The sequence below is a fragment of the Sinocyclocheilus grahami genome, unplaced genomic scaffold (assembly GCF_001515645.1).
Source record: "Sinocyclocheilus grahami isolate Dianchi unplaced genomic scaffold, SAMN03320097.WGS_v1.1 scaffold252.1, whole genome shotgun sequence".
Classification (NCBI taxonomy): domain Eukaryota; kingdom Metazoa; phylum Chordata; class Actinopteri; order Cypriniformes; family Cyprinidae; genus Sinocyclocheilus; species Sinocyclocheilus grahami.
In genome coordinates, this window is record NW_015505431.1 from 369,659 (window position 1) to 396,223 (window position 26,565).

General features: G+C 37.7%; 3 protein-coding genes across 4 annotated transcripts; 1 reads left to right on the top strand and 2 right to left on the bottom strand.

The window, feature by feature from the left end:
- Nucleotides 1-9,150: 9,150 nt before the first annotated feature.
- LOC107598494 (lipopolysaccharide-induced tumor necrosis factor-alpha factor homolog) lies at nt 9,151-12,409 on the bottom strand. 2 transcript variants are annotated; one of them, XM_016289857.1, is made up of 6 exons: nt 12,190-12,409; nt 11,240-11,352; nt 10,169-10,246; nt 10,048-10,101; nt 9,770-9,911; nt 9,151-9,690 (listed from the first exon to the last, which is right to left on the bottom strand). In XM_016289857.1, the coding sequence occupies exons 2-6, from the start codon at nt 11,334-11,336 to the stop codon at nt 9,585-9,587; spliced, it is 477 nt and encodes a 158-aa protein (XP_016145343.1). In that variant the 5' UTR covers nt 11,337-11,352; nt 12,190-12,409; the 3' UTR covers nt 9,151-9,584. The 2 variants fall into 2 exon arrangements, with proteins under 2 accessions (XP_016145343.1, XP_016145342.1); XM_016289856.1 differs by having other exon boundaries at nt 10,048-10,246.
- A 2,814-nt stretch (nt 12,410-15,223) lies between these two features.
- Nucleotides 15,224-19,119, top strand: tekt4 (tektin 4). The gene is made up of 6 exons (XM_016289926.1): nt 15,224-15,863; nt 16,726-16,796; nt 17,020-17,163; nt 17,275-17,497; nt 18,493-18,647; nt 18,712-19,119. Exons 1-6 carry the CDS (start codon nt 15,315-15,317, stop codon nt 18,923-18,925), a joined length of 1,356 nt encoding a protein of 451 aa, XP_016145412.1. The 5' UTR covers nt 15,224-15,314; the 3' UTR covers nt 18,926-19,119.
- A 1,344-nt stretch (nt 19,120-20,463) lies between these two features.
- On the bottom strand, nt 20,464-24,599 carry LOC107598496 (oocyte zinc finger protein XlCOF6-like). Its single transcript, XM_016289858.1, has 2 exons — nt 24,250-24,599; nt 20,464-22,687 (listed from the first exon to the last, which is right to left on the bottom strand). Exons 1-2 carry the CDS (start codon nt 24,392-24,394, stop codon nt 20,661-20,663), a joined length of 2,172 nt encoding a protein of 723 aa, XP_016145344.1. The 5' UTR covers nt 24,395-24,599; the 3' UTR covers nt 20,464-20,660.
- Nucleotides 24,600-26,565: the final 1,966 nt, after the last annotated feature.

Below are 26,565 nucleotides of genomic sequence, written 5' to 3' on the forward strand. Positions count from 1 at the left end.
TTTTTTTTCTCATTTTGTCTCTCATAGTTGAGGTATACCTATGATGAAAATTACAGGCCTCTCTCATCTTTTTAAGTGGGAGAACTTGCACAATTGGTGGCTGACTAAATACTTTTTTCCCCCACTGTATATATGTATATACACATTTGATTAAATAATAAATTAAAGGTGGGGTATGTATTTTTTCAAAAACGCTTTAAAAAACTGAGTCAGGCTGAGTACCAAAACAAACTTGTAGCCAATCAGCAGTAAGGGGCGTGTCCACTCATGATGTGGATGAGAGCGCGCTCAGTGCACAGGACGGACATTAGCCGAGCGACAGAAAGATAGAGATGGCGGATAAAAAAACAAAAGAGGAAACCGTCTGCAGAACAAAAGAAGGCTTACGATAAGGCAAGAAGTAGGACCCGTGTAAATATCGGATCAGCTTTCCAGCACTGGAGAGAACTCAAGGAGCGGGAAGGCCTGCGATCGGACGCCGAGGTTACTTTGTTTATTCTCGATAGGTGAGTAACATTGGTTTTGCTTTGTTTCACAGCACTGATATATGCCGTTAAAACACACAGTACTACCAAAACACATTCAACCTGTATTACCATAGTAACACACATTGCTTTCACTTATTGATGACATCTTCCCCTTGGCCGACTAGCACAGCAGATTCCGCCATAATCGTTGCCTGGGTTGCGTAAGTATGTGTGGGGCGGAGCTATCAAAATAGGAGCGAGACCAGAAATCACTTACCCCACCTTTAAATAATTACATTTAAAAAAAGTTATATATTTTTTTCAAATCTGAAATTTTTGTTTTGTTCTCTCAGTAATCCATCTGAAAGTGTTCTGTCAGGTCAAGTCAAGGTTTAGTGTTGTCATTCTCCTGCACAGTGGAAAATGGACTGATGTAGATTCCCAGCCTCTGACACAGTACTGCCATATCAAAGCGCTCTACTCCTGCACTGAATTACCATTTATTTGTGATAATAATGATAATGTTATAAATCTAAAGATTTAAAAAATAAAATGTAATGGTTTATTATTTTACCATTTCATTTCTCCACGATCATCTTTTCAAGTGCATTGCAAGTCTGTCGGCAAGCTAATGATGGACTTCATTTGAGGTTTTGAAGGGAGGTTTAATTTGTTGCTGTTTTAGTTGTTAGCCACTAGAGAGCATCCTAGTGCCTCATTTTTGTTTTTGGGGTTAGCAGATCTCAGTGGCTACACCCTTGTAGGCTATTCCTCTCTTCAGATTGCCCTTCAGCAGTGTTTGTCTTAACTTTTCGAGGCCGGGATGTGATTATCTGTAAGCACTATGCGTTCTTGAAAATTTTAGCTATTTTTATTTATAAAAAATATATTTCAGTGTTCCAAGAAGATTGAAGATGGACTGACCATTATTTGATTGAATTCAACAGCTCTAAACTCTTATTGAACGAGCCCCTTTTGAGTCTATTAAGAGGGAACTAATGTTCTGTCATGATTCTCTCAAAGTTACGAACAAACGTCTCCCAGTAACGTTAATAAATCGTTATCTGGTCTTTACGTTCTCAAAACTTAATTTATACACAGTCCAAGGAACGTTAGCTAATTATATAGTTCTAAAACGTTTTAGTAGGACGTGTGTATAGCTTAGCTAAAACGTTACTTGTTTCAGAACGTTTAGAAAACGTTTAAAAGTAACGTTCACATAAAATGAAAAATGGGAACGTTCCCTTAATGTTTTGTGCAGTGATGGCAATAACAGAAAAAAGCTGGGATGATCGACATGTGCACACTCAGTCTTGATGTTTATAGGTTTCATTTATCATTGTGATTCATATTCATTTATAAAACAGTGTTTTTGTTATATTACTACCATCCACTGTTTAAAACAAATAGGTTAATTGGTTAAAAAGTTAGAAAAGTTCATCATTGAATCATGCATTGGTACTGTTTCTTATACTATTTATTAAAACACAGTAAAGAGTATATGATATAGCATATACTGTACAGTAATTAATAAGTAACAAGCTAATATTTGCCTGTTGTATTTTCACAATCCTTTTGTTTTCTAATCCTTTTTTCCCATTAACAGCCTGACATATTTTTCTTTGATAGTGCACAGAAGTGAACTTATGTTATCAGGAAACCCAATCGATATGTCTCATTGACAAAGGATGCATTTTATCAGCAAAAGAACTAATTTCCATAATATTTGCATGAGATCTAAGCTGCATCAGTAATGGTGACTTCCTCATATCTGAGTAGTTTAGCTAGTTCTCTCACAATCAAATAATTTTGTTAATTTTCCTTGACTTAGATATTAAGAGAATGCAGTAGAACATACAAAGGCATGATTGTTAATTGTTTTTTACTGAGAACAAACATCGAAATAAACGTGCTATGTAAAAATGCCAACATGAAGTAAAATGTTTATTCTGCTTGATTACATTACAATGCATGATAAGTACATCCTGCAGAGTTCATTATCAATTTTACAATAAAAAAGGAACAAGAAAAGGACAAATCATATATCATATCAAAATATATATCAATATATAACTTCCCAATTCAAAGAAAAACAACACCATGACATGACAAGACCATATGGGTTTCACTTTCCTTATTTATGCAAATATGTATATATGTACATATATTTGCATAAAGAAGGAAATATATCAGCCTTTAGCATGTCTTAGTGTTTAAGATTTTAGTTCATAACCTTTCCAGAATGTTACCAAAAGTTCTACAAATATTCCTTGTTAGCTGGGAACATACTAAAGCACATGTAAATTATTTGATATTCATTTTAACTGTAGTGTCTAATTTGATATTACATTAATGTGTAAATACAAATATATTTAAATATATCACATACAAGTTTCAATATATGTCAGTCAGCCGGTCCCTTCTCTAAGTGGGCAGTTCTTGCAAAGTGGACCAGATAGTCAAAAGTCTATATGTGAGAATGCAGTTCCTTACATTAAAAGGGCAAGCCCTGCAGAGATGGCTCACACCATCTGGCCATTGACGAATGTTGTCTCTGTGATGACCTGTAGCTGACAGTGAGGACATTTCATCTGCCCCGGGACGTCAGTCAGACGTGGTGGCACAACTACCACTGCAGTTACATGAAGAGACTCATATAATACGATCATAAACCTCTAATGTACTATTCTGTACAGATGCATCATGTGTATGCTGAAACCTTCTAGTGTTTGAACGCAGACTGAAGCAGAGTGTCATTGAACTAGGGTTTTTCTGCTCACCCGGGGCAGGGGCAGCAGACTGGAACGTCTGAGTTACTGTGGGCAGCATGACGGTGGGCTGTGGGTTGTAAACTGCCATTGGAGCTGAAAGAAAAAAAGTTCATGATGAAAACCTAAAAAAAATTGGTTTGGCTTCTTATGTGCCCTTTTGTGGTGTTCAGTTTTTCAAAAGCTAGTAACTTTACTAGTTACATTAAAAAAGTAATCTGATTACATAACTTGTATTACTTGTAATGCATTACCCCAACACTGATTCTTAGGCCCAATCCCAATTCTATTTTATACCCCTTCCCCTTCCCTTTCCCCTTGTCCCTTGAAACAGAGTGTCAAGGGGTAGGGGTGAAAATATTCCCCTAAGAATTGGGACACCACTACTATGCCGTCACACATCATCATACGTCGTCTAGCTCCTACAGTACACACACATACTGGTGTGCTGGTGTGTGCATTAGAGCCTTTAATTACCGTTCAATATTAATGCGCTGCTTACTGACACACTCACACACACACACATATATATCGGAGATCGTGCAGCTCACACATCCAGGAGAAAAGAAACTTGTCAACGCTGCCCCACGACTTTTATTAATAACAGTTTAAATACTGAATCGCTAGTCGTGGCCTAATGATTAAAGAGTCAGACTTGTAACCTGAAGGTTGCGGGTTCGAGTCTCAGGTCCGTCAGGGATTGTAGGTGGGGGGAGTGAATGATCAGTGCTCTCTTCCACCCTCAAAACCACAATTGAGGTGTAACCCTTGAGCAAACTGGAATTTTATTATTTGTTATCCATGTTTGCATTTCCTCCGTATTATCATTAAAAAAATTTACATTTATAAATAAGTCATAAAAAGTGTTTCTGAGGAACACTGACATGCAGCTCATTGTTATGTTTTGTTCTTAAAGGGATCGTTCACCCAAAAATAAAAATGTGATGTTTATCTGCTTACCCCCAGGGCATCCAAGATGTAGGGGACTTTGTTTCTTCAGTAGAACACAAACAAAGATTTTTAACTCAAACCGTTGCAGTCTGTCAGTCATATAATGGCAGTCAATGGGCTCCATGGCTTTGAGAGTAAAAAAAAACATACACCGACAAAACCAAATTAAACCCTGCAGCTCGTGATGATACATTGAAGTCTTAAGACACGAAACGATCGGTCTGTGCAAGAAACTGAACAGTATTTATATTGTTTTTTACCTCTGATCCACCGCAATGTCCAACTGTCCTGAGTGCGTTCACAACATACAGTGCGTGACATCAAATAAATACAGTCGGGCAAAAAATTCCACGTTGTCTGATGATTTATCAAAATCATCTTCCATTGTGATGACCTGTACTTCTAAATATCTTTAGATCATCGCAGAGTCAGTGAACACGTCTGCAATCTCTCTGCATTATGTAAATAATGTATACGTGCCACAGATCACTTCCGCACATGCGTCTACTATCATAGATATGTATAGATGCCCTATTCGACCGCTCCAGATATGTTGACGCGCCCGCCATTTTGGTACGTATCGTGGCCCATAGAAACAGTCGCTAATGAGGCATCTACTTATATATATCTATGTCAACTATGCCAGAGCACATACACGCGTCACGCACCGTATGTTGTGAATGCGCTCAGGACAGTTGGACATTGCGGTGGATCAGAGGTAAAAAACGATATAAATACTGTTCAGTTTCTATCTAGTAACTATCCCTTTAATACTTAATGAAGTTTATTAAAAGTCTTAAAATGTGGAGTCTTGGTTGTCTCAGATGGCATACCCTAAAATCAATCTCTTCTGACAAATTTCTTGATGTTTTGAAAAAGCATAAATGCCAAAAAGCTGACTTTTTCTTTCATGGTAATTTCTTGGCTTTTTCCCAAATAAATTCCTTTACACCAATCTAGAAACCCTCAAACTGTCTCTTTAGAAATAATTGCTTGCATTGTAAATTTGTAAAATATAAACAGCTCAATTGTTTTTTAGAAAATGACGGATCGTTTCACTCGACAAGACCTTTATTCTTTGGCTGGAATCATGTAGAGCTCTTTAAAGCTGCACTGAAACTGCAATTTGGACCTTCAATTTTAATTCTGGAGTGAACTAATCCTGTAAACTGTTCCAGTTTTCTTCTAAACAGTCCAATAATAGACACTAAACATCTGTCCTCACCAATGCCAGGTGACGAGACTATTTGGATTACATTGGGCACCTTGACATTCTTTGCAGGCGGTGAAAGGAATACATTGGGACCTGGAACTGTAAAAAAAAGGTCATTATTAAACCACTATGGTTACAACTGGCTGATAATATATCTGAACTGAAAATCAGAAAATTTAGTTTTTTTTATAGACGACCCACCAGCTTGGGAATGTTGGTTCGGACCCCTGGTGGTGCTGGATATGGAGGGGGGTATTGTCCTGGTCTCATTATCAGCAATCTGTGAATGAGAAAAAACACGAGTGCTTCAGTCGTGTGACAGATCTACATAACACAAAGCAACAATAAGGTCATTATTAAACCACTATGGTTACAACTGGCTGATAATATATCTGAACTGAAAATCAGAAAATTTAGTTTTTTTTATAGACGACCCACCAGCTTGGGAATGTTGGTTCGGACCCCTGGTGGTGCTGGATATGGAGGGGGTATTGTCCTGGTCTCATTATCAGCAATCTGTGAATGAGAAAAAACACGAGTGCTTCAGTCGTGTGACAGATCTACATAACACAAAGCAACAATAAAAATAACACACTGACTGACTGCTGTCTTTAATGTCACAAATCACTATAATGAAGAGTTGGGCTGTGCAGATTTTTGTAATGGCATCATGCGTAAATGACAAAGTCATTTTATGGAATACATATTTTTGAGTAGCTGGCACTATTGTTCAACATTGGCAGGCTGTATAATAGCCTTTATGCATGTTTTAGGTGGATGTTTGTATGTTTTTTGGAAGACGGCGAAACAAAGCTGTACCTATTTCAGAAGGTATTGATGATAGTGAGAGCAGAGCATCAGAAAATGAGGTTATAGTACTAAAAGAAGTTGTTGATTATCAAAGAGGATAGAAGCATTGAGGGTGAGGGCAATGATGAAGAATATAAGTCATAGGTTGTTGTGGAAGTCAGCTTTTAATACTGTCATTATCTTTATCTCATGTTCTCATATAACGGTTATCTGTATCCAAACATCACAAATGTGACTGTGGATGCACATAATGCAAAATAAAGAATATGATTCCTATCTTTTTCGATCTAAAACACCAAAGTCATAATATATGACACATACCTGTGTGTTTCTGCAGTCGGTGGAAAGCTGTGGAAATTCTGATGCTCTTCACTATAGATACTGGATAGTATATGGCAGAGATAAGAGGTGGAGCTGAATTATAAGTATGAACGCCAATGCTAATGTGTTTTCAGAAGTTCCTCAGCATCATGCAATTCTGAGTTCCCGATTGAATGGTCAGATGGAGTATGCTCACAAAATGCCTAAATTTCCAGTGCTAACACCTCCTAATGTCTCATCTTCTTCCCTACCGTTCTTACAGTATATCAGTCAGCTTATTCGGTCTCAGACTGCTGCAGCAGTGCTGACCTTCATATTAGATGCTTGACATAAACACACTAACAAGAGGACTGTGTGTGTATGTAATACAGATGAACCCCATGTTTGTGCTGAATTGGAGTGAAAGAGGTTTGGTTTCAGATTGTTTAGAGGTTTGTAAGTATTCTAGTAACAAATAAACATTTGGACAGTAAGTCTGGAGCTATGTGTTCTCAATAAGGTTGAATTATTCCTCCAGGCAGTGAGGACAGGTAATGTTGCTGGTTAGAAGCTAGTATGCCATCTAATGTTTAAGCAAGGAAACACTCTAATGCTCTCAAAATGAGTTTGTATGACAATTCATTCAGCATATTTCACACTCTAGTGTTCAGTGCAAATCTCAAAACGTGAATGAAAACAGAAATGATTGGTCTTTTGTGCTGAACACTCACCTGCATTGACCAGGACCTCTGTGAACTGGGCTGTGGTCGATGGAGACCCATATTTGGGGTAAAGTGAAGATGACATATCTGTAAAAACACTGAAACCTATTGCAGATGGGCTGGTATATTTTCCCTCACCCTTTATCTTTGCATTCATTTGAGTTCAATTCATTTGCTTTTATTTATTAAGCGTTAGCGTTAGTTCTGGCAGGTCACGTGAGTCAAGCTTGCATCAGCTGATTCTCAGCTGATCACATCTACCTATAGGAATACGACACCTATCGCGGCATTTCTATATAAGCTCTATTCAGTATTATTCAGCAGCTTTTCAGCTTGCTCAGGAGCAAATTACCCTCCTCCATCCCTAGCTCCTCCATTCGCCACAGTCAGGACTTGGCTTTCTGATATTCCTTGCTAATCAGATTCCTTTATCTTGAATAAAGTGTTACACTTAAATATCATTAAGTACATTAATGATATCTGCCTTGTTCTGTTCTGTTAACCCTAGGGGGATTATTACTGCTGCTCTCCCTGCTCATTCATGACAGGCTGCATGGATGGGCAGGGAGTGTTTTGCCCAGAACAGAACCATACCACCAAACCAAACTTTATGCTAAGTATCTATCATTTTGACGCTAGTGGTCCTGACAGAACTTTATTTATAGATCATTTATGAAAAGTTTTTTCCTGAAATATTTTAGTTGGGTGTTCATCTAACCATTTTTAAATGTTACTACTTGTTTCAGAATGTTCAGAGTACATTCAAAAGCAATATTCCCATAATGTTTGCACAATTATAAAACGAAATGTTCCCTTAACATTTGCATAACCAAGAAAGCTTTTAAAACATTTAAAAAAAAAAAACGTTTTGAATGTTCTGAAAGTATTCAGAAACAATATTTTATAACTTAATGATAACATTGGTAAACCGTTCTTAGAACATTTTTCATTAGCTGGGCTTAAGCTCGATCCTAATTGAATTTCAATCGGATTGGAAGGGGGTAAACTTGAAATAATCCCATTATCAGGAAAAAATTACACATGGAAACACTAGTTTTACGTCACACAGATGTGTGCACGTTTATTTACGTCTTATGGTTCACTTAAAGATGCTTTAAAAAAAAAAATTGGGACCTTTATTTAAAACCGTTATTTTTGAGTGTAATTAGTACAACAATATATATATATATATATATATATTTTTTTTTTTACCATAAACACGGTATTTGATCACTCTGAATGCTTGTAAGTAATGAGTAATGAATATGAAGGTGCTGATGCAGACTGAACTGCTGGAACTACAGCTGCTGAAGTCACTGGAATGCTCTCTGTGGGTTGAGGTGGATAAACTAGCTTTTATCTCGCTCAGACGTAAGGATAAGTGAGATTTTAGCTGCGTCACTAACAGTAACTTCTGAGTCTGAGTAGTTTAGCTAGTTTTGTCAGATAGTGACAAAGAGATAAGTGACTTCAGAACTTAGTTATTAAGAGAATGCAGACGAACATACACATGTGAATGTTAATTGTCTTTACTGTGCATGTTGAAAATGTCATCAGGGTGTCCTGGAAATAAAGGTGGCCAGAGGGGCACAGAAAAATTGGGAGGCAACTACAGTAAACGGAAGCTGTACTAGAGTAAACTGTTTGTGATATTTAAAGATTTTCTAGCTTTCACTTGATAACTAACATAAATTACTTAAGTTAAATGTAATTTGTCCAGGTGATTTTGTCAAATTGACGTCAAATTACTTTTTTAACTAGCATAAAAAACAGTTAATTTATGTTACCACATATAGCACGCTACTTATCAGAAAAACTTTTGTAGCATGCACTGAAAAAAAAAATATCTGTAAATATAAGGCACACCTACCTGTATTAATTTGAGGGAAATTATATATATATATATATTTTTACAAGTGTTTTACCTGTATTTTACACAACATTGTGTTGTATTTTAGAATGATCGGAAATGCACATAAAATGAATGGTGCCACTTCTGTTATTTTACAGATTTATTTGTTTAAATGATGTTAAAGAACGATTTTATAAAATTTTTATGAATGTTCAAACTGCCCCTGTTTTGGGGTCAATTGTAGCATTTGACCTTGTCTGTTCAAGAACAATTTGTACATATATTATCATATGTTACATACATTACAGCTGACAGATGTAGCATTAAACTAGCATTACAATTTTGGCTTTTTCTAACACACACAGTCTCTAAGAAACAGAAGTAAATGCAAAAAGTCTTGCAACCGACCCCGCTTTCCCCCTAAAGTCCAGATAATGCTGCCATTTCGGCCACTCAAAGTTTTTCCTTTGGTCTTCCAGATTTTCTTGGTTTCAGAGCAAGCTACATGGGTTTGTGCACATGGATGACGGTTTTGCAGTGTGGACAGCTATGCTCTACATCCTTGCAGGCTTTCACACAGAATGGAATCAAACAACACGGCCAGACCCTGGATTGAAAAAATGAGTGCGTTTTCTATTCTCATATCATTTTGATACATTTGAAATCTGCTGAATACGATTCCTTACCCTAAAAAGCCAAGACTTGCACAGATGACCCACACCATCATGCCATTGATATATTTCATCTCTGTTACGACCTCCTTCTGGCAGTATTGACATTTCATCCGCCCCGCAACAGTAGTCAGACGTGGTGGAATAATTACTGCATCTACAAATACACAGAAAAAGACTTAATACTGATGAAAATGAATAATAATATGATTTTAAACCTCTTAACATGTCACACAGCTTGCTGAAACCTTCTAGCATTTGAACACAGAGTAATCTAAGGCTTTACTGCTCACCCGGGGCCGGCGCAGGAGCCGGGACCATCTGAATTACAGGCTGTGCCACTGGAGCTGAAAGAGAAACAAGCTGGTGATGCAAAGCCACAGAACCAGAGACCCGTAGCACATCAACACTCACCAGCGGCAGGCACAAATACAGGCTGAGCTGCAGCCATGACTGGCATCTGTGCAGCTGGGTAAACCGTGGCCATTGGAGCTGGAAAACAGAAAACCATCATCTCCAAATGGTGGCATGACATGAGGAAGGTTGCATTTATCTTATTTATCAAATTTATTTACACTTATAACTAAAGCATAAAAAGTGTTTCCAAAAAACACTGATGCAGCCCATTGTTTTTTTTTTTTTTTTTTTAATGTAATTCTTTTTAAATTGATTACAGTTTTTTTTTAACAATTGCTAGTTTTTCCTCAATACTTCAAAACTCTTCACACAGTCCCCTAACCAACTTTCATCTCGGCACAGCAGCTAATTTCACATTCAAAATGCACTTAAACTACCAAAACACTTTATACATCATCTGTGCAGCTGGGTAAACCGTGGCCATTGGAGCTGGAAAACAGAAAACCATCATCTCCAAATGGTGGCATGACATGAGGAAGGTTGCATTTATCTTATTTATCAAATTTATTTACACTTATAACTAAAGCATAAAAAGTGTTTCCAAAAAACACTGATGCAGCCCATTATTTTAAATGTAATTCTTTTTAAATTGATTACAGTTTTTTTTTAACAATTGCTAGTTTTTCCTCAATACTTCAAAACTCTTCACACAGTCCCCTAACCAACTTTCATCTCGGCACAGCAGCTAATTTCACATTCAAAATGCACTTAAACTACCAAAACACTTTATACATTTAGCAAATGAACTCGTTCTTCCAAAACACTGGCAAATATTGAAAATATTATGTGCTCAAATTTAGATGCAAATATCGCAGCCAGTCAGAAAAAGTGAAAAATGTCACACTTTTCTAGAAATGCTGCGTTTTTACAGTAACATTGTGGTATGCGGAAACATTCCTTCTGAACTAAGGTCTCATCTGCTCTGATCTATGCGAGATGTAGATGTTTAGGTTATGCTGGATGCCATGACTGTCAGTGGTGGCTGTGTACGATAGACCATGATCACTGATGAAAAAAGGTTACCTGTGACTGCTAATCTCTGAATTGAGAACCAGAGGGTCTACTGACCTGGGTGGGTTTGAAAGGCAACCTGCGGTGCCGGGTAGGATATGTTGGTTTGGACCACCTGTGGTGCATATGGAGGGGGAAATTGTCCTCTGTCCATTATCAGCAGCCTGTAACTGAGAAAAACAGAGGTGCTTTAATAGTGTGACAGTTCCACATTCAACACTGACGAGGCAATTTTCTTTTGAGTGTGACTAAATTATCAATTGTGTTATCATGAGACCTGATCGTCTGAAAGCAGAGCCCCGATCAGCCAGTTTGCCAACATTTTATCTGCCAGGAGTTTTGAGTAACAGATAAGTCAGTGGAATGCGTGGATTCGAAAAAATGAGAGAAATCTGTGTCTAACATTTCAAATCAAACATTCTAAAAGTGAGCGCTTCAATATACTGACATTAACCACGGTAGCATAAACTACTGGTCAGATGAATAAAAATAAAATGAATAAAAGGAAGGGTAACGCAGGTAAATAAGGCCACTTTTGACCCTGACTTTGAGAATTACCTGACATCACCCATATCATCTGTTAAGTTCAGCTTTCATAATATTGCTATTATTTTTTATCTCAGGTTTTACAATACCAATTATTTGTATCCAAACATCATAGTGCACTTAAAAAAATTAACAAAACAAAAAGCTAGCTGTGGAACAAGCAATATTCAATTATTTAAAACGAATGAAACAAATTGGATTTATTGATAATAATCATATAAACCTTATTACTGTGTTTAAAACCTTTTCTGTTTATTAGTACAATTGCTAAAATCTTACCGGTTTTATTTATGACTGACAAATATGCATGAGTTATCAGTTATGTTAAAACTGTGAACATTTACATATATAAATGATATGCAAGTCAAATGCATAAATCTGAAATGTATGTGTTAGTCTGTGGAAACAGATAATCCAAAATCAATCCAAAACCCCCAAACTCAATATAATATGACACATACCTATGTGTTTCTGCAGTCGGCGGAAAGCTGTGAACTCTCTTACAGTATGCTCTTGCCTATAAAGACACTGAGATATTATAAAGAGTCTGTCAGAATATTGTAAAGATAAGGGGTGGAGCTTAAAGTACAGTCATGAGGGCCGATGGTAATGCAGATTCAGACGTTCCAGTTAAAGCAACTGAGTTACAGATTGAATGGTCAGGAACAACATGTTTACAAAACTCCTGAATTTTTAGTCCAAGCACCTCAACATATAACAAAAGCATAACCTTTAAGTGCCTGTATGCATTTGTGTTGCTTCTCCTCTGAATGTACTGAATGTAAATCTGGATGGCTAGTGAGAGCGAGAGGGCGTGGATCACGTTTATAATAGTGTCAGTTGGTGAGGACAGCAGGCTACAGTCATAAATGTTGGCATAAACTTACAGGCGAGATAACGGTGACACTTACTGTGTAGACAGGGTCATCTTTCAGGGTCAACAAGCTACAGGTAGTCCAAAATGCAGTGGCTAGAGTCCTTACCAGGTCAAGAAAATATGATCATATTACCCCAATTTTACATTCTCTGCACTGGCTACCTATTAAGTTCCGTATCAGTTACAAAATATTATTACTTACCTATAAGGCCCTTAATGGGTTAGCTCCTGCATACCTAACTAGTCTTCTACCACGCTACAATCCATCACGCTCCCTAAGGTCGCAAAATTCTGGACTTTTGGTAGTACCTAGGATATCAAAGTCCACTAAAGGAGGTAGAGCTTTTTCGCATTTGGCTCCCAAACTCTGGAATAGCCTTCCTGATAACGTTCGGGGTTCAGACACACTCTCTCTGTTTAAATCTAGATTAAAGACACATCTCTTTGGCCAAGCATTCAAATAATGCATCTCATAATCTTATACTGTAGTTATATCTGATCAAATGCACATTATTATTCTTTAGCTTGGGTTAAACAAATCAATTTTGCTTGGTTGGAACAGCAGCTACGCTAATTATGTCTCTATTTGTTTCTCTGTTTCTGCCACGGGACAACTAGGATTTACACAAGCTTCAGTCTGGATCCAGAACACCTGAGAAGAGATGATGCCAACCCCTCAGAGGACCTCAGATGATGCCAACCCTGAAACAACTTACAGAACTACCACATTTTGCTATAAGTTTGATTGCATCATATAATAATTGCTGTTAATAGTGTTCATCGTCTGTTTGATTACATCTTTAATTGATTTTTCCATAAATTTCTGCCATATGTACATTAACTGACAGTCACCCCTGATAAGCTTGAATAGCATAAACTTGAATTGAATCTTTAACTGGTTAAAACACATGGGTTTTGACTAACCTGCCTATTTTGCAAAACAGAGAAAGCATCATTATCAGTTTAACTAAGTTATTTTTCCATTTGTTTATACACTTGCTGTTAATGTTATTGGAAATTATGGCTGATCAGCAGACAGATGTGATTTAGATGGCACTGTCCACAAACAGGTTACATAATCGGCCCTAAATCCTAAATTATCACTCAGGAGGGTTCTAACCAGATGGAACCAATTGTTGTTTTTTCGCTATTGATAAACTTGTGAAGATTCTGAACATTTGTTTGATTTTCTTCTTATAGTAACTTAACAGGGTTGAATAGTTGAGTTTGATGAATGCAGTCCACACAATTACATTCATAATTTGAATTGAATTTCTTTTACTTGTCTTCATGCCATGCTGTAAAAAGGTCCAAATTATGTCACTTCCTGGGTGTCATGGTTTAAGCAATGTTACATTTTATGTAATAGGGCAAAGTCATACAGTGACAAGAATGCATACAAAATATTACGTCTGGTTGTCGAAAATGAACAAATTAAATGTCTCCTGTTTTTCGTTACGTTATTTTTTTGTCTGCAGATTATAAACCACTTTATCATGTTCTGATTTGATTTTAATGGTTTGATCCGTTTCTGATTATATTTGTAGTGCGTTCATACACTGCTTATTTGTAATCTGTGACCAGATTGTGACCGTACTACAGTCGAGCTCCTCTCTTCCTCTGTCAGTTGTACTCATTGCTCGTAAAACTTTAATGTTTAATGTCCACCATGGGAGGAAGTTTCCATTCATCCAGTGAAACAGATGAGTGCTGTTCGATTCTACATTGATTCATATCACCTCAATTTGAGTCCGGCGTTTCCTGGAATTAGTCAGTCATTAACCTCAGTGAAGCAACATGATGTCAATTAAAATCTTGCTAGAAAGAGGAAGCACCTAGCTGTAGAACAACACAGAGAGGCCATGCAGCATATCCTGGGTAAACAACTTCACTGTCACGCATGCAATGCTGAAAATTCTTTGTTTTCTGGAAATTTGGTGACTTAAACCTTTATTTTGCTAAAAGATCTAATGTTTAGACTTTAGAGCCTTGATTTTCCATGCACTGAAGCATCTCTCATCTTCCTAATCCAGGGCTGTGTTTCCCAAAAGCATCGTAAGCCTAAATTGATCGTAGCTCCATTGGTTTCTTCGATGTGCTTGACGATGCTTTTGGGAAACGCAGCACTGCACATTCAGAACTGGCATGAACAGGACATAAAACATCCATCACCTTGCATTAATCAAATCTGGAGTTTTGCCTTTTCCTTCTCTAATACTGTTTTAGGGGAAACGGCCCTTACGCAAATTAACCATGGTTTTATTGTAATAAAAGTACTAGTAATGTTTTTTTGGCATATTGATTACCATTTGTATAACCACAGTTTTACTACAAATACCATGGTTAATTTGTGGTTACCATGGTTTAACTAGTAACCCTGTGTTTTTGTTGTTGTTTTATTTGTAGTAAAACCATAGTTATTTTTCTTAAGGGAGGGGAATTAAACATTTATTTATTTTTGTTTAGCCAAATTTTTTTTGTGTGCTCTGATAGCCTAGTTATAACTTTGGTTAAACCCCAAACCCAAGGTCTGTATCTGAATAACTAGCTTCGAGTCAACAGAATAAAGAAAGAATGTTGAAACGTGACACTTGGAACTCTCGCGTGCGTAACGCGTGCTTAGCGACCGTCGGTATCCAAGCAACGGAATACAAACATTCGGCGACTTCAACCACTACAGGCTGTTAATACTCTAACTTACACCAAAAGATGATGCCATCCCAAATTTTAGTGTCTCGCCCCTATTTTGACACGCGGCTAGCGGCGCAGAATGGCTCACAGCCGCTGGTCACAAACCCGGAGACCGCCGTTAAAGAAAACGTGTACGCTGGGACATCCGCCGGTCTGGCCACGGCGGGCTACCGGAGCGCCAAATACAGCCCCGAGGAGTGGCTCGCCAATAACTCTGCTCTGTTAAACCGCTCCGTCGCGGACCGGGATCACGCGGAGAGGATTTGCACCGAGTCCAAAGCGCTGAAAGCGGAGACCGACGCCGGGACTTTACGCACGCAGACCGCGGGCACCAAACACCTGGGCAACCGGCTGCAGGACATCCACCGCTGGAGATCCGAGCTGGAGCAGCTCATCGAGCGGCTGATCGCGGAAACAGACCTGCTGACGGCCTCCAGGCGGCGGCTGGAGAAAGCGCTGGACGCCACGGAGATTCCCTCCGCCATCGCCACTGATAACCTCAGCTGCCGAGAGAGACGCTTCGGACCGGATCTGGTGGAGGACCAGGTGGAAGAGGAACTTCTTAAGGTACGGGCAACAAGAAGTGAAAGTCTTATTTTTCCCAAATAATAAATAAACAAACAAACAAACAAACACACACACAAAATAAATGATAATCGCGATTAATCGCATCCATAATAAAAGTTTTTGTTGACATAGAATACATTACATTATATATATATATATACACACACACACACACACACACACAATTAATCGCATCCATAAGTTTTTGTTTACATAGAATATATGTGTGTACTGTGTATATATATATATATGTATCTATGTATAAATATATAGATACATGTATCTATATATTTAAGAAAAATATATTTATATATATATAATATAAAATATAAGAATATAAATGTAGATACATGTAAATATTTTCAATATATATACTGTATGTGTGTGTTTCTATATACAAAATAAATATACACCGTACACATACATTATTATATATTTTAAACAAAAACTTTTATTTTGGATGCGATTAATCGCCATTAATCTTTTGACAGTTCTAACACACACACACACACACACACACACACACACACACACACACACACACACACACACACACACACACACACGTCTGCAGCTCCCCACAAAATGGACATTTTGGACATTTCTTTATGTTAAGAATATTATCAATTTTGTATTCTTTACTCATTAATAGAGACTAATAATAATACATAGGCCTATAACAATACAATTATTAGTAGTTGTAGAAGCCTTCTTCATTAATAAAAGATTTAAAATAATATATTGCCATTATTATTACTAGTAGCTGTCGTAGTGAATAAGCAAGAAAGATGCCATTAAACACAAAAAAAGTTCAATGTGTCAACAACAGATCCTGACACAATTTTTTAATGATTTCCAACAGGAAGTGGAGCTGATCAGAAGCATTCAGGCCTTGCTGAAAAAAACTCTGGATCAAACTGTCAACCAGATAAGGCCAGTTGTCCAAAATAGGGATCTCTCTTTAATTCTGTTCAAATTCTATATTATATCAGTGCAATAATTCACGTTTATATCTCATGAAGCAATCCTTAAGGCAATAGTACACCAGAAAAATAACATTTGGTCAACATTTATTACTTTGAGTGTTCAGCACACAATTGTAATGGATTTTGATTGGATTGCAGATTAAAGTTATAAACCTGTCTGTGTCTGCCAGGCTGAACCGGGAGGTGAAGCAGACTCTTGAGTTAGACTGGTCTGATAAACAGCATGCCTACAGTCTGGATGACCAGTGTGGACGCTTTAACAACAGGAGCACCGACACACAACGGCATCCCAGCTCAGCCGTGCTGCAGGACCAGTGCGTGCCAAACCTTACCTCAGCTCAGTTGGAGTGACACAACTTAAACATTAAAGCACTGTTAGATCGCAGCTGTTGTGGTGACAGCATCTCAGATGCGTTTCTCTGTAGGGTGTGCAATGAGGAGGTTTGGCGTAAGTTTACTCTGGATAACCTGCGGCTGGCGGAGAGAGAGGAGGTGGCGAGCCAGGCCTTGAGGCGGCTGATTGAGCGGGTCCTGCAGGAGACTTCTGAGGACCTACGGGCGCAGTGTGCCACTGTAGATCAGGCCTTCAACCAGCGCTGCATGGAACTGAGCCAAGCCAAAACACAGCTGGAGCTGCACCTGGCACAGGCAATACACATTTTTACAAAACAAAAACCAATACATGCACACAAGGTATCACATATGATAGAGTCTATATAATCTGCAGATTTCATACAAGTAAACAAATCCAGAGGTTAAAATTTTGAATGCTAAGAATGTTTAAAGCAGTGGTTCTCAACTCCAGTCCTCAGGACCTACTGCTCTGCACATTTTGTGTATCTCTGATCTGACACACTCAGTTCAGTTCTTGGATCTCTCTCTTAACTAGCTGATGAACTGAATCAGGTGCATTAAATAAGGGAGACACACAAAATGTGCAGAGCAGTGGGTCCCGAGGACTGGAGTTGAGAACCACTGGTTTAAAGGAACAGTTCATACAAAAATGAACATTTGCTAAAAATGTAAAGATTTGGAGAAATGTAGCATTCCATCGCTTGCTCACCAATGGATCCTCTGCAGTGAATGGGTGCCGTCAGAATGAGAGTCCAAACAGCTGATAAAAACATCACAATAATCCACACCACTCCAAGTTTGAACTTTAAACCATTGCTCCTAGCATGAATGTATTTGCTTAGAACTGTTTTGGACTGTTTTTGCTTGTAAATGGGGCTTGATCTGTGCATAATTCTCTCCTGATTCAAACAAGGCAATTTTTTTAAACTGGAAAAAGCAATATTATTGATATAGGACTCATATGTTAGCCGTAAATATAGGTATGATGGATTTGTTTCTTACAAACATGCAGATTTTCACTTCACAAGACATTAACTGATGGACTGGAGTGGTGTGGATTACTTGTGGATTATTGTGATGTTTTTATCAGTTGTCTGGACTCTCATTCTGACGGCACCCATTCACTGCAGAGGATCCACTGGTGAGCAAGTGATGTAATGCTACATTTTTCCAAATTTGTTCTTATGTAAAACAAACACATCTATATTTTGGATGGCCTGAGGGTGAGTAAATTTTCAGCAAATTTACATTTTTAGGTGACCTTTTCCTTTAATATGTCTGTGTAATAGATTCTAGAGCAGATTGGGGCTCAAGAGAGGAATATCTCATATCTGCAGCAAGCTGTGTATGATAAAGAAGCTCCTCTCAGAGTGGCTCAATCTAGACTGCATTACCGAACCGTCAGACCCAACTTGGAGCTGTGCCGAGACCAGCCCCAGCTCAGGTACATAAACACACTCAGTCTCCCAACACACATAAACCCATCTGATGTGTGTGTGTTTGTGTAGTTTGTTAGGTGAGGTGTCAGAGCTCAACAGTACAGTATCAGCCCTACAGCAGCAGCTGTATGAAGCACGCAAATCTTTGTCGGACCTGGAAGAAAGCAGACTGTCCCTGGAGAAAGATATCGCTTGCAAAACAAACTCTCTCCTCATCGACCGAGAGAAGTGTATGACGCACCGTACACGCTACCCTTCTGTCACAGTGCTGTCTGGATACTGACACGGTGTCATGCACTTCTTAACAGGAGGTCTGGATTCATTAGACAGTCACTTCCAGTGGCATGTAATGTGTGCGCATTTGCTCAGTGTTTTTTTGAATGCAGTGGTTATGTCTATCCTCTGGTTTTAAAGAAAATGTTTTTGGGAAAAAATTTTAAGCAAATATTCTAGTTTTAAATGATACATAATACCCTGAAATGGTTTAGTGTGGTTTATGGTAATGGTTTAATTAAAAAAATGAGACCATTCAAAAATGAAAATGTCTGTCCTCATTTACACACCCTCTTATCATTTCAAGCCTATATGACTTTATTTCTTATGCAGAACTCAAAAATTATGATTCTGAAGAATGTTTCAACTGTTTTTGCCCACAGAATAAAAAAAATCAACAATGTCCAAAATAACGCTGTATACACCACTGATTTTTATTCAATTATGACAGTTTGTTAATGATTGATGAAAATTCAAACATAGACTACATGACATATGAAAACTATTATTACTGTATTATTGTTAAGTAAATCTTTGTAAGTCATTACAATGACAATTAAATATTTCAAAAAATCTGTGAAAAGACAACTGGTATCTGTATGGAAAGACTTATTTTAGCTCACAGACCATCTGATGCAAATACAGACAAAACTGAAAAGCACTTTCTCTATTTAAGTTAAAAAGCTGACTGTATGGTTTTATTCAGATTACACGAGAAACATAATTTCATCAGTCCGTGTTTACAAAGTATAGAGTTAATACAGTTAGTGCTTTTGTCAGTGTAATCAGTTCTTTGAAAGATATTCAGAGTACTGTTCCATGATGTATTTTTTTTTCTTCATGTTAGCAAGGAATATATTTCAGATACTACACATAAACAATACGAACTGTATTTAATAATTTTACATGTCAGTTGAAAAGCTGTACCTGTGTAAGACGTTTTCTCACCACTTTCTTCAATATTGCGTCGGACGCTCTTAAACGCGGTGTGTTTACATTTGACCAGCTACCAGACATAACTTTAATACTAACTTAAAAGTTACAAAGCAACCAACAGTACATTTGTAGGGAAAAATTTATAATTTGAAGCTGCAGTTTTTTTCTCTACAAGACCATAAGAAAGTTAATTTCATTTAGGAAGATTCCAGTCAGGTAGTTTTCTCTCAGTGATGCAGAATTATGTTGATGCTCCAGTTCTTAACCAGTTTGGCACAGATACACCAGCAGTGGGTTACTTTAACCAGCAGCTCAGAAGGTAGTCGAGGGGGTGTATCCTCTTTTTTCTTTGTCTATATAGTTTAGGGATGTTGGTAAATACGTCTGTGAAATATAATTATGCAATTGAAAATACTGTACCACAATGCCAAAGTATAGTTCAACTTATTTAATTTGCAGATCATTGAATCTTAAATACATATATACGGTTATAAACAGCATCAGAAAATGTATTAATACAAATGAAAGCTATATATGAAGTAAAATAAATATATGAAATGTGTATAAGATAAATTAGTAAATATACAATAAATAAATAAATACACAGGTGGAAAAAAATCTGAAATGACTCCATTGCAGTAATGGCTTTAGTTACAGAACCTAATTTAGGTCTACTCTCACGGCATCAAATGCTTCTATTTACAATGTGTTTTTGCTGGCATCCATTGGTCTCTTATCAGTCTTGGCCAAAATCATTTAAATAGATTGACTAATCACTCTCCTCCAATAGCTGGTGGGTACGCTATGACTCACTTTACATTATCTGGATGGATGATGCACACAGGTGGCGGTAGAGGAGATTCCTCCACTCTGTTGGAAGGTTTCTCTCCAGTGTGAGTTCTCGTGTGAATTTTAAGGCTTTGTTTCACTGTGAAACTCTTTCCACATTCAGAGCAGATGAAAGGCTTCTCTCCAGTGTGAAATCTTTTGTGAATTAGAAGGTGTCCTTGTTGCATGAACCTCTTTCCACACTCAGAGCAGGTGAATGGCTTCTCTCCAGTGTGAATTCTCTTGTGTCTCTCAAGGCCTTGTTTCACTGTGAAACTCATCATACAATAAGAGCAGGTGAAAGGCTTCTCTCCGGTGTGGATTTTCACGTGCCTCTCAAGGGTAATGTTCATCGTGAAACACTTTCCACACACAGAGCAGATGAAAGGCTTCTCTCCAGTATGAATTCGCATGTGGTTTTGAAGGTGTCCTTGCTGCATGAAACTTTTCCCACACTCAGAGCAGGTGAAATTCTTCTCTCCAATGTGAATTCTCAGGTGTCTCTTAAGGCCTTGTTTCACTGTGAAACTCTTTCCACACTCTAAGCAGGTGAAATATTTCTCTCCGGTGTGAATGGTTATGTGACTTTTAAGTTGTCCGTGTTCTGTGAAGCTCTTTCCACACTGAGGGCAAGTGAAAGGCTTCTCTTCCGTGTGAATGCTCATGTGTCGCCTAAGGTTTCTGCTCACTGTGAAACTCTTTCCACACTCAGAGCAGGCGAAAGGCTTTTCTCCAGTGTGAATTCCCATGTGACTTTCAAGGTGTCCTTGTTCCATGAAACTCTTTCCACACTGGGTGCAGGTGAATGGTTTCTCTGCAGTGTGAATTCTCACGTGTCTCTTAAGGCTCCTGTTGACTGTAAAACTCTTTCCACACTCAGAACAGCTGAATGGTTTCTCTCCAGTGTGAATTCTCATATGAATATTAAGCTTTTGTTTCTCTATGAAGCTTATCCCACACTCAGAGCAGCTGAAAGGCTTTTCTCCCGTGTGAATTCTCATGTGTCTCTCAAGGCCATGCTTCAGTGGGAAACTCTTCATACAATATGGGCAGACGAAAGGCTTGTCTCCAGTATGAACGCTCATGTGAATTTGAAGTTGCCCTTGTTGAATGAAACTCTTTCCACACTGAAAGCAGCTGAAAGGCTTCTCTCCAGTGTGAATTCTCATGTGACTGTCAAGGGTACTCTTCACTGTGAAACACTTTCCACATTGAGTGCAAGTAAAAGGTTTCTCTCCAGTGTGAATTCTCATGTGACATTTCAACTGTCCTTGCTGTGTGAAACTCCTTCCACATTGAGGACAAGTGAAAGGCTTCTCCCCAGTATGAATCCTCATGTGGATTATAAGTTGTCGTTGTTCCATGAAACTGCTTCCACACTCCGAGCAAGTGTAAGGTTTCTCTCCAGTGTGAATTCTCATGTGATTCTCAAGGTGTTGTTTCACTGTGTAACGCTTTGCACACTGGGTACATCCGAAAGGTTTCTCTCCAGTGTGAATGCTCATGTGTCTCTTAAGGCTCCTGTTTACTCTAAAACTCTTTCCACATTGAGGGCAGCTGAAAGGTTTCTCTCCAGTGTGAATCCTCATGTGAATGTTAAGCTTTTGTTTCTCTATGAAACTCATCCCACACTCGGAGCAGGTAAAAGGCTTCTCCCCAGTGTGAATTCTCATGTGTCTCTCAAGGCTTTGTTTAAATGTGAAGCTCTTTCCACACTGAGGGCAGGTGAAAGGTTGCTCTCCAGTGTGATTTCTCAGGTGAATATTAAGCTTTTGTTTCTCTATGAAACTCATCCCACATTCAGAGCAGGAAAAAGGTTTCTCTCCAGTATGAATTCTGATGTGTCTCTCAAGGCTTTGTTTAAATATGAACGTTTTTCCACACTGAGGGCAGATGAACGGCTTCTCTCCAGTGTGAATGCTCATGTGCTGCTTAAGGTTTGCTTGTTGAATGAAATGCATCTCATGCTGATGGCATGTGACAGAATCTTCTTTCAGTTCCTTGAGATCTAAAATAAACATTAAAAGATCAATGTCCAAAATCACTTCATGGGCAATAATGTTGAGACAATAGCTGTACAGTAATGGTCGGTAATAGATGTGCACCCCAAACAATAAAGTAAAATTAACAGAATAAATATGTATACACTCTAAAAAATGCTTGGTTGTTTCAACCCAACTTTGGGTCAAATATGAACTAACCCAACTTCTGGGTTAAAAATTTAATGTAAAAATTTAACCCAACGGTTGGGTTGAAACAACCCAGCATTTTTTTAGAGTCTAAGAACGTTTACATAGCTTGTGAATAAATTGTTTTATTGAACCAGATCTTCACTAAATAAGACTAGAGCTTGGGATGGGCATGAGTACATCAAGTAACTGAAGTAAGAAACAGTTTTAAACTGTTATTACATAACTATCTGATTGCTCAAACATGGCTTCTGATATATTCATTGTTGTCCAAGGCAACTTGGCAGCATGTTTTCATGTCTCTCACATCACATTATGAACTGAAACTCCTTCGTTTCATACAAATGAATATTTCAGTATTAATATTACTGTAATATAATTGCAGAGTTCATCTTGTTGTTGAGGAATGAGGACGGCAAATGAAGATTCACACTTCCAAATAGACTTTACTGAGAATACAGGTGTAGAACCACACATAACACAATATAATAATTGACAAAGAACAGAATCAGGACTATAAATACACATGGTAAATGAGGGAACTAAACAGGAACAGCTGGACAAGGATTAACTAATCAGAAACCATAACTAATGAGAGCTCATAACAGACATGACAGGAACTGAACTAAACTGAACATCATCGTGACACTTGTTGCTAGGTTGATTTTTTTTATGTCACAGTGAAATGTCTGTTCTTCTTAGCAGAAGTGTTATGATCATGTACAGGAAGGATTATTAAATAATTTAAACTCAAATCAATATTTCATGCCCACCTGTTTATTTTTAATGCGAGCAGCCAGAGCAATGTAATACGCACGATATTATTGTTGGTTGATCAACATACTTTTTACACATATCATTTTGTTGTGGTGCCATATTCAACAAAAATACATTTAAAAAAGTATTTGTCTTTTATGATATTGATAATATAATAATACAATGTTTAATGTGGTGTTATAATATTATTAGAACTTCAGTTTAGTTGAATCACTTTTGTAAAATTGAGCATTATGTGCATAGACATTTAATGATACTATACATGATTTGTCAAAAAAAAAAAAACATGGCCCACTTTACCAGATTTTGCACATTTCTCATGAGACTTCTCATTAGTTAATTTTACCAGCAAGAATGAATCATCTTAATTATCAAATTATCTAATCTAAAAATCGCATATTTTCTATTATGTTCTTTTAAATGTATACTTGGTCTATATATTCCCAGCTATTGCGGACACTTAAACATCTGGAGTAGCCTGACAGTGTTTCTAATTCGGCATAAATCTTCTGATGTTCACCACTTTTCATTAGTCACGATCAACAATTAATAGAATAAACATAATCTTATTTGGGTCATTGCAACTGACAAATAACCAACTTACACTGCCTTTTGTTCTTGCAGTCTTGCATTGGTGAGGACTGGCAGGTTTTCTGCACATCTGGAGTCTCTGTGGTCTGATTGTTTTCATGCTGCTCCATCTTTATCAGCAGGAAATGTTCGATGCCGCTCCTTTCATCAGTCTCCATCAATCAGGTTTCGTTCACTCTGTTCTCTAATAGCTGTTCTACAACCAAAACCGATTTGGGTTTAAATCACTGACTTGTCTTTCTCCTTAAATAAGGTTCCATTCGAATGCGAAGCGGTGGTGCGCGTGTCACACTGGTCAAGTCACGTGACTTCAGCACAGAGGCCTCGTTGCTGCGTCACATACTGGTCCGAGACGCTTCGACAGTTCGATGGTTCACCGCTAGGGGGCGATGCTCTGCTGTACCAGCCCTTCTACTCCGTATTCAAGAGCTCTAGATCAGGGGTGCCCTGTTCTGCTTCTGGATTGAGTTACAGATTGGAGAAGTATATATTGGGGACAAAATAATGTAAGAACAAAGTAATAGGGAATGTATTAAAATGTAGGTTATTTTCAGATTTCAATACACCTACACAATTTGAAAATGAAATATTTAAAAACAAATTCTGTAATTATTGTAAATGGCCAATTCTACCTAAAATGAAGGATATTCAGTTTAGGATTATTAATAACGTGTATCCAGCTGATCCTTGTGTTTTATTTTGTTTGTTTACAAGAGCCTGGAACCGTTGCACGTTTATTTTTGTCTTGTCCAGTCACATTGAAGTTCTGGCGGGATCTTTACAGCTGGCTAAATATTGATATCAACACTGATATTCCATCACTAAATTTGTTTCAGGTTTCGGTTTATGCAGAAAAAGATATCATTGATGTTAAACATTATTATTACAATGGGTAAATATCATATACACAAAAGTAAGTGGAATAACAGTAAACCCTCTTTAAATTGCATGAATGTAAAAGATACTTCGAATCTTTAAAACACTTATCCAAAGATAATCAACCCCCTGGGAAATCTTATAAAACCATGTATGAGTCTTTTTCCTTCAAAGACTGGTAAGATTTTGTATCTTTTTTTTCCTTGCAACCCCCTGAAATGTTTAAAGAATGTTTGTTGTTATTGTATGTAGAGATATATACACACACATGGACATTTATGTATGATGGAGATGTGATTGGAAACGTGTATATTTTCTCATATGCATTTTATTGTTCACCGTTTGAGTTTGTAAACTGGTATTGTTCATAAAAAAAAAGTCCTGTTTCTGGAGATCTACCTACCTTCAGAGTTCAAATCAAACCCTCATCAAACACGGCTGTTTGTAATTATCAAGCGCTTCTAAGGATCTTAATTAATTGGTGTGTTTAATCAGGGTTGGAGCTGTACTTTGCAGGAAGGTTGATCTCCAGAAACAGGATTGGGCACCCCTGCTCAAGATGAACCTGTGTTTGAACTGATCTTGGTTTAGTTTTATAATTTAGGATGTAATGTGTAAGCATCCCAGGCAACATGTGAGATCATGCGATGATCACAGTGACATCACACCATTCTCATAGTGTGATACTCACAGTGTGAGTAATATGTGAGCTCATTGTGAATTCAAAATGTTGAGCAGGTTGAGAGGAGACCGTTCAGATATCAGTCACCGAGGAGGATTTCTATACTCTGTTTCTCAACACTATCACAGTGATATCACAGTGCTCTCACATGCTGAGCTCATGAGTGCACACTCAGCTAACAGCTTTTTGTCTAAACATAAAACTGACTTCCAGACACAGCCTTCGATGAAATCAACTGAAACACAAAAGACATTCAATCTTTGGTGATCTCAGCAGAGAATGATTAAACAACTCCACAAACAGCATCACCAGCTTCACTCATTATTAACCAGACTGACTTTATTTCTGTCAGACATCTACAAAAGCGCTTATTGAGAATTAACAGAGATTTAGATGATGTTTTGTTTCATTTGATGTTACCATCAAGGTGATTAGTGTTTGCTTTAGTTGGGCTCTTGACTTTATAACATTATATTTTGTTGGGCTGCTATAACGGTGTTTGTAAAGCACATTTATTATGGCAAGGAATACCAAAAAGAGACTGCAACCAGGTGATATCGGTTTGCTATTGATGATAACAACACAATCTTCACTCAGATTCAGTACGCAGTCTTTGTGAGGAGTTGGTCATTTAAAGTTTTGAATTATAATAGCTGTTTGATTATACAGTATAGGATCCAACAGTGTAATAATTTATGAAGGATTTTGAAAGCATGATAAGTCACACGCATTTTGAACTGCTGTGACATTTAAAAACCCAAGAGAAACCTC

Coding starts and splice junctions, on each gene's coding strand:
- LOC107598494 (XM_016289856.1), bottom strand. CDS start 11,308: ATGCACCACAGGTGGTCCAAACCAACATATCCTACCCGGCACCGCAGG. Junction 9,912..10,047: donor GGCTCCTGCGCCGGCCCCGG/GTGAGCAGTAAA, acceptor GTGTATTTGTAG/ATGCAGTAATTATTCCACCA. Junction 9,691..9,769: donor GCAAGTCTTGGCTTTTTAGG/GTAAGGAATCGT, acceptor TTTTCAATCCAG/GGTCTGGCCGTGTTGTTTGA.
- tekt4 (XM_016289926.1), top strand. CDS start 15,315: ATGATGCCATCCCAAATTTTAGTGTCTCGCCCCTATTTTGACACGCGG. Junction 16,797..17,019: donor CAAACTGTCAACCAGATAAG/GCCAGTTGTCCA, acceptor TGTGTCTGCCAG/GCTGAACCGGGAGGTGAAGC. Junction 17,164..17,274: donor TCAGCCGTGCTGCAGGACCA/GTGCGTGCCAAA, acceptor GTTTCTCTGTAG/GGTGTGCAATGAGGAGGTTT.
- LOC107598496 (XM_016289858.1), bottom strand. CDS start 24,394: ATGGAGACTGATGAAAGGAGCGGCATCGAACATTTCCTGCTGATAAAG. Junction 22,688..24,249: donor CTGCAAGAACAAAAGGCAGT/GTAAGTTGGTTA, acceptor TGTTTATTTTAG/ATCTCAAGGAACTGAAAGAA.